Below are 8,579 nucleotides of genomic sequence, written 5' to 3' on the forward strand. Positions count from 1 at the left end.
TGCGCGTGCGTGTGTGTGTGTGTGTGTGTGCGTGCGTGCGTGCGCGTGTGTGTGCGTGCGTGCGTGCGCGCACGTGCGTGCGTGCGTGTGTGTGTGTATGTGCGTGTGTGTGTGTGTGTGCGTGTGTGCGCGTGTGTGCGCGTGCGTGCATGCGTGTGTGCGCATTTTTTTACATTTGGGCTGAATGCCAGGCCATGAAATGTCATCGTTTCATGCTCTCTAGTGAGTTGAACCTTCAGTGATTATATGAATATTTAAGGAATATGACAGAGGAGAGGGAGGAGCTGTCTGTGATTGGCTCGTAGGCACCATGCAGGCTGCAGGCAGAGTGCTGAAGATAATCCCAGCTGTGCTGTTATACAGCAATGACAGCACAACCTCAAATGTGCTATTGCTTTTATACAACAATTGTAAAAGCTATTCATCAAGTATTAATAGTATTTCTAAAGTGATTTGAGACCACAGTTGATTTTTGTCTGTTAATTGTCTCTGCCAACAAAAACAGTCCCCCTCAGGATAACGCTACCAAGTGTTGCCAAGCAACAGGTAAACTGTTTCCCCACTCCAAGCTAGCTAAGCTATAGCTACTTTTAGGTTAGCACGTGTGCAGTGCACGCAGCCTAATCAAGGTTACATTAGAGCAGCTGTGAAGCGGAGTGATCTGCATACAGTGAATGGGCACGCACGGAATGCCTCTTGTCCAATCAAATTGTCCGGCCGGAACTAATTTGTTGTAAGCTATAAATCTCAATAACAAGCGTGGAGAGTCTACAAGGCCTTGAGCACACTGTAAAATATCACACACACACACACACACACACACACACACACACACACACACACACACACACACACACTCATAAACAAAGACGCACACTCACACTTACTTACTCACACACTCATAAACAAAGACGCACACTCACACTTACTTACTCTTGCTTATAAAACATGAAAGGGAGCAGATATAAATGAAGCCGTTTTTGTGCAATTTTTCCCATTTGCCGTGTTTTTGTTGAGTGCCCGTGTGCATGAGATGTGTGTGTGTGTGTGTGTGTGTGTGTGTGTGTGTGTGTGTGTGTGTGTGTGTGCGTGCGTACGTGTGTGTGCGCGTGCTTGTATGTGTGTGTGTGCGTGCTTGTGTGTGTCTGTATGCATGAGATGTGTGTGAGTGTGTGTGCGCGTGCATGCGTGTGTTTGTTTGAGTGTGTGTGTGTGTGTGTGCACATGTGGCCTTTGCCACAGCTCTAGTTTCTCTCCAGCATAAGGTTACCCAATCTAGTCTGTGATAGATTAGTCATTCTGATCCCAAATGAGCAGGTAGCAGGAGGCTACAGAAGAGACAGAACTATTGGAGGAGCATTCTCTTCAGATCATCTTCTTTTCTGTCTCCTTTACTCAGCCTAGCATACTCTCATGGTCTGTAGAGCTCCTATAGAAGGTAAGCTGTGTGTGTGTGTGTGTGTGTGTGTGTGTGTGTGTGTGTGTGTGTGTGTGTGTGTGCGTGTGTGCATGCGTGCGTGCGTGTGTGTGCATGTGTTTCTGTCTGCGTTTGTCCGTGAGCCTGTGCGTGCATATTTGCAGATTCCCGCACGTAACACAGCACGCCGATATGCTATATTTATTTGTCAGAAAGGCACCAGACAGCAGTGTGTGTGTGTGTGTGTGTGTGTGTGTGTGTGTGTGTGTACATATATCTTAATTATGGAAGAGTCTTTCTGAAGTGAACTCATTAACGAGTCAGACGTCGCTCTGTATTTAAGAGAACAACGCAACCTTAACCTCAACCACTCTAAACAGGCCCTGGGTACGTACTGCTATATTTAAGGGTCGTTATTAATAGTGGAACTTAAGCATTATGACTATCTTGAGCATATTTTGTTTGTAAAATCCATTCAATAGGCCTATTTTAGTCAGTCACAGCACTAGCCACATCAGTCACATCACTAGCCACATCAGTCACATTACTAGCCACAGCAGTCACAGTACTAGCCACAGCAGTCACAGTACTAGCCACAGCAGTCACAACACTAGCCACAGCAGTCACATTATTAGCCACATCAGTCACATCACTAGCCACAGCAGTCACAGTACTAGCCACAGCAGTCACATTACTAGCCACAGCAGTCACAGTACTAGCCACATCAGTCACATCACTAGCCACAGCAGTCACAGTACTAGCCACAACAGTCACAGTACTAGCCACAGCAGTCACAACACTAGCCACAGCAGTCACATTATTAGCCACATCAGTCACATCACTAGCCACAGCAGTCACATTATTAGCCACATCAGTCACATTACTAGCCACAGCAGTCACAGTACTAGCCACAGCAGTCACATTATTAGCCACATCGTCACATTACTAGCCACAGCAGTCACAGTACTAGCCACAGCAGTCACAACACTAGCCACAGCAGTCACAGTACTAGCCACAGCAGTCACAGTACTAGCCACAGCAGTCACAACACTAGCCACAGCAGTCACATCACTAGCCACAGCAGTCACATTATTAGCCACAGCAGTCACATTATTAGCCACAGCAGTCACAACACTAGCCACAGCAGTCACAACACTAGCCACAGCAGTCACATCATTAGCCACAGCAGTCACATCATTAGCCACAGCAGTCACAACACTAGCCACAGCAGTCACATCATTAGCCACAGCAGTCACAACACTAGCCACAGCAGTCACAACACTAGCCACAGCAGTCACAACACTAGCCACAGCAGTCACACCACTAGCCACAGCAGTCACATTATTAGCCACAGCAGTCACATTATTAGCCACAGCAGTCACAGTAGTAATCCTTTTAGGGTGCCGCCATGTTCTTTCCGTTGCATTAGGTAAAATTAAATATTGATGACATATTGAATTATTGGTTTAGAAAAGAGAGGAAAAAATAGAATTGACCAAGCAGAGCGATGTGATTGGCTGAGCTATTGATCCGAGAGCGGATCACCGACGGATGCGTGTTGACAGCATCTATTTTGGGGTCATGAGAAAGTTCGGGTTGTTAAAACGGGTCAGATGACATCATTCTGCTCATGTGGCTGTGGGCGAGCGAGGAGCTCCCTCTCTTATCAGCCTGTCTCCACCCACCCACCTCTCTCCATCACTGTCATGTTCTCTCCCCTCCATCCGGTCCTCCTCACCCCCACCCAGCGTTCCACTCTTCCCCCACTTCCTCCACCCACATCTGTCTTCCCAACAATTTTCATGTCATCCTCCTGTTCTCTCTCTCTCTCTCTCTCTCTCTCTCTCTCTCTCTCTCTCTCTCTCTGGGGGCGGGGCAAACAGCTCAGAGAAAGCCAGCATTGGCTGAAGCCAAGCGGAGGCCAGGTGGAAAGCGAGTTTAGTGAAAACTCTGGACTTTGTTAATCCAGGTTTTCAGTTCCAGAGAGAGATAGAGAGGTAACTTAACTCTGCATCACTACCCTGACCTGTTGGCTGACAGCCACACCGCACACCGTTCCCTTCGCATCGCTACGCTCACTCGCCTCCCTCTCTCTCTCTCTCTCTCTCTCTCTCTCTATCCCTCTTCCTCTCTCTCTCTCTCTCCCTCTCTCTCTATCCCTCTTCCTCTCTCTCTCTCTCTCTCTATCCCTCTTCCTCTCTCTCTCTCTCTATCCCTCTTCCTCTCTCTCTCTCTCCCTTTCCCTCTTCCTCTCTCTCTCTCTCTCTCTCTCTCCCTCCCTCTCTCTCTCCCTCTCTCCCTCTCTCTCTCTCTCTCTTCCTAGCAGGACTGGTATCATTGGCATTGGCTTGGTGGTGACTCATGTCTCGAGTCTTTAATTAAACATCTGCAGGCGTCAGCACTCACTCACGCACACGCACACACACATGTACAGTATATGCACACGCACACAAACACACAAACACACAAACACACCAACAAACATGGCACACTGCTCACAGATCAGGTTACTGTTTAGTAGTGAGATCACCCTGGTGGTGATGAAGAGTCAAACAAACACTGGTAAACATAAAGGCAGATACAGAGGGCAGAACAACAACAACAACAACAACAACAACAACAACAACAACAGCAGCAGCAGGGTGGTCTTGGTTAGCGCTGTGGGGTCACTGATGTCAGTGTAAGGACAGTGTGTCTGGAGGAAGCTAGGTCTATGCTATCACTGCACAGCCCAGTTAATTATGCACTAATGTATGCACCCTGCGCTGCCTTCTTCTCCTACAGCCTGTTGCGTATTGGGGTCATTCCCCTGATATAACAGGGTGTGCACTTTCTGTGTGTGTGTGTGAGAGAGAGAGAGAGAGAGAGAGAGAGAGAGAGAGAGAGAGAGAGAGAGAGAGAGAGAGAGAGAGAGGAAAGAAAGAAAATAAAGGAAAGCAAGAAAGAGAGAAATAAAGGAAGAGAGAAATTGAATGTGCGTGCGCGCGCATTTTTCTAAGGTTTTCAAAGTGGGAGGCGGGCGTCCCCGGGGAAGGTGGGGGGGGGGGGGCGTTTAGTCAATAACACAACACACACACAACACACACACACACACACACACAGACACACACACACACACACACACACACACACACACACAGACACATACACACACACACACTTGACTGCCATGCCAAATTTCAGCATCCTAGGGCGAAAACTGTGGCCGCTAAAGGGTGGTGAACTTTTTGTGGACTGACCAACCAACCAACCAACTGACTGACAGGGTCTGTGCGTGTGTGTGTGTGTGTGTGTGTGTGTGTGTGTGTGTGTGTGTGTACGCGGGGGTGGGGGGGGGTCTTTAAAGAACCCTGCTCTACAACATTCTGTTCTATGGTGGATTGTTGATCAGTTCGATTTAGCTTGTCTCAGTCTGTAGCTACCGTCCTTTGAGGTGTGCATGTAAAGGGTTATGTAAATAAACAACCTTCTGTGTGTGTGTGTGTGTGTGTGTGTGTGTGTGTGTGTGTGTGTGTGTGTGTGTGTGCGTGCGTGTGCGTGTGCGTGTGTGTGTGTGTGCATGAATGTATTTCAGAACTCGTTAGGAGGAGTGAGGATGTCATGTCTTAACATTTGGGCTGAATGCAAACCCAGAAGATATCATCAGTTCAGGCCAACAACAATTTGCATTGAGTTGAACCTTCAGCGATATTCTAAGATCCTATCTCAGTAACCATTTCTAAGGAAGCTCTCTACAGGCATCCACTTGCTAGTTATATTTAATTTAGTGCTTGTATTTCTCCTTATTTACTGTTACAGGCAGCAATAACAGACTGTTTGAGGCAGGCAGCAATAACAGACTGTTTGAGGCAGGCAGCAATAACAGACTGTCTGAGGCAGGCAGCAATAACAGACTGTTTGAGGCAGGCAGCAATAACAGACTGTTTGAGGCAGGCAGCAATAACAGACTGTGTGAGACAGGCAGCAATAACAGACTGTTTGAGGCAGGCAGCAATAACAGACTGTGTGAGACAGGCAGCAATAACAGACTGTCTGAGACAGGCAGCAATAACAGACTGTGTGAGACAGGCAGCAATAACAGACTGTCTGAGACAGGCAGCAATAACAGACTGTGTGAGACAGGCAGCAATAACAGACTGTCTGAGACAGGCAGCAATAACAGACTGTCTGAGGCAGGCAGCAATAACAGACTGTGTGAGACAGGCAGCAGAGAATTCACTAGCCTGGGTAAACCCAGCCCCCACGTGACCTGCTCTCAGACCCTGCTCTCGTATTGAGACCAGAGAGGCTAAAAGCGCATTGGCTAGGAATTCACCATTATATATTTCTGAAGAACTGAATGCCCCCTGCTATTATCATTTATTCTTTTGTTTCAAAGATGTCTCTCCGTTCTAGCTCACTCGCCTCCCTCCCTCACCTCCCTCCCTCTCCCTCTCTCTCTCCACCCCCCTGTTCTAGCTCGCATGGGGAGTCCCCAGCAAAATGAGTCAATTGTGTGATTTCACTAGGATTTCAATGGCTAGAAGTTAGCCCAAGGAGAGAATGCAGTGCATATACTTGGCGATCGCTTTCTCTCTCTCCTGTTATCTCCCCATCTACATTATATTATACTCGCGCTGTTCACGTCAGCAACAATTAGCAAATAAATCCTTAGACATGGACAGAAACACTGTGACTCACTCTCCCTCTCTCTCTCTCTCTCTCTCTCTCTACAGGTGTTGGAGGGAGAAGAAAATAGTTGGTCTCTCCCCCCGCCCCCATTACTGACGTCTGGATGCTCTGAGCCCTGCCGCTGTTCCTGGTCACGGTGCCTCCCCACCTGAGCGTGTTATCCTGGGGCCCAGAGGCGTGCTGTGGCTGACCTGCAGCCATGGACGTGGCACTGGTAGACCTGGATGACATCGACAGCAGCCCCGAGGACGAGGTGGACGCCCGCGCCGACGAGACGACGGCTCTCACGGTGGAGGAGAGCATGCCTCCAGAGCCCAGCGGCAACCACCACCTCCCCGCCCCTCCGCTTACCTCTCCGCCCTCCTCCCACCACACCCCCGTGCCCGCCCACCACACCCCCGTGCCCGCCCACCTAGGCTCCGTGCCCGCCCACCTAGGCTCCTTGCCCACCTGCATTTGGGAGTCCTCGTCGTCCTCGGCCACCCCACAGACACAGACGACGGCTGCGCCCCCGTCGCCCTCGATGCCAACGGCGAGCAGGCGGTCGCGCAGCCGCTGCGCCAGTATGATCTCCAACTGGAAATTGCTGCTGAACAGCGAGGGCACCCGGGACAGTGAGCCCATCTTCAGCCGACTGGCCAAGGAGTGCTGCGAGGACCTGTTCATCGATAAGCGAGGGCTGGACGACGGAGACCAGAAGGTCATCATAAACATCGCCGGCCTTCGCTTCGAGACGCAGCTCAAAACGTTGGACCAATTTCCAGGGACGTTGCTGGGCGACCGTGGGAAGAGGATGGGTTTCTTTGATCCCATGAGGAACGAGTACTTCTTCGATCGGAACCGGCCGAGCTTCGACGGGATCTTGTACTACTACCAGTCGGGGGGTAAAATCAGACGTCCGGCGAACGTTCCCATAGACGTGTTTGCCGACGAGATCTTGTTCTACGAGCTGGGGAGCGAGGCCATGGAGCAGTTCAGAGAAGACGAAGGCTTTATAAAGGACGACGATGCCCCTCTGCCGACCAATGAGGTGAATAAGCAGTTCTGGCTGCTGTTTGAGTACCCAGAGAGCTCCAACGCAGCCCGGGGTGTAGCGTTGGTATCTGTTTTTGTTATCATCATCTCCATCATCATCTTCTGCATGGAAACGCTACCAGAGTTCCGAGAAGAAATGGTCCCTGTGGTGCAGCCTTTCAACCAGTCCGGAGGTTCTCCGACCGGACCCCGTACTCGTAAGCCCACATTTTTCACCGATCCCTTCTTCATCATCGAGACTGCCTGCATTGTCTGGTTCTTCTTTGAGCTGTGTGTGCGATTTTTGGTCTGTCCCAGCAAAAGGAAATTCTTCAACAACCTCATGAATTGCATCGACATTGTGTCCATCATCCCCTACTTTGTTACTCTGATTACGGAAGTGCTCACCACGCCTCACGAGAACGCCAGTCAGAACATGTCTCTGGCCATCCTTCGCATCATCCGTCTGGTCAGGGTGTTTCGGATCTTCAAGCTCTCGCGTCACTCCAAGGGGCTCCAGATCCTGGGGCAGACCCTGAAGGCCAGCATGCGCGAGCTGGGCCTGCTCATCTTCTTCCTCTTCATCGGAGTCATCCTCTTCTCCAGCGCTATCTACTTTGCGGAGGTCGACGAGCCGACCACGCAGTTTGTCAGCATCCCCGACGGCTTCTGGTGGGCCGTGGTCACCATGACGACCGTGGGCTACGGAGACATGTGTCCCGTCACCCTGGGGGGTAAAATGGTGGGCACCCTGTGCGCCATTGCCGGCGTGCTGACCATCGCTTTGCCCGTGCCCGTTATCGTCTCCAACTTCAACTACTTCTACCACAGGGAGACGGAGGCGGAGGACGCCAAGTTGCCGCTGGCGGCTGCTGTTGAGCAGGCCATGAAGGCTGACCTCAGCAGCATCGTCAAGCAGGGGAGCGATGCCACACTGAATAAGGCCAATGGCGTCAAAGGGAAATAAGTGTGCAGGAACGTGGTAGAGACTCCACGCGTCAGCAGGAGAAGACACGTTAGCACAAGGCAGGACAGGACCTTTTAAAGAGGAAAAAAACAATGAAGAAATGGCTTGAACGTGGATCGTAGCAACTGTTTTCCCTCAAGTAAATGGTCTAACAGGATCAATAATATATGACATTGTATATAATATGATGTTTTTTAATGATATACAGGATGGACCGCCGACGCCGTACTTACCTCTTTTGTGTATAATATGACAACGACGATACATTGACAACAATGTAAATGGAGACAGGGTGCAGCACTCAATATGGTCATAAATTCATGTCAACATCTTTCAAGTTTACTTCAGTGGTATAGGACTCAACATTCATTTGCGTAGAAATCAATCTGCGCACCCAGAGCCTATCAGCAGTCTGAAGACTAATGAGTCTCTGGGACAGACGGACGATATTTCGGGATTTCCGGTGTAGAGCGGACGTCCGCGCCAAGACTTCCGCTTCCGTCCGAGTGA

The 8,579-nt window shown here is 50.0% G+C and overlaps 1 protein-coding gene across 1 annotated transcript; it reads left to right on the plus strand.

Moving 5' to 3' along the window:
- Nucleotides 1–6,287: 6,287 nt before the first annotated feature.
- On the plus strand, nt 6,288–8,069 carry LOC310771480 (potassium voltage-gated channel subfamily A member 10-like; the record flags this gene model as incomplete). Its single annotated transcript, XM_083664084.1, has 1 exon — nt 6,288–8,069. The coding sequence occupies one exon, from the start codon at nt 6,288–6,290 to the stop codon at nt 8,067–8,069; it is 1,782 nt and encodes a 593-aa protein (XP_083520210.1).
- Nucleotides 8,070–8,579: the final 510 nt, after the last annotated feature.

The sequence above is a fragment of the Poromitra crassiceps genome (assembly GCF_964638095.1).
Source record: "Poromitra crassiceps genome assembly, contig: HAP1_SCAFFOLD_690, whole genome shotgun sequence".
Lineage (NCBI taxonomy): Eukaryota > Metazoa > Chordata > Actinopteri > Beryciformes > Melamphaidae > Poromitra > Poromitra crassiceps.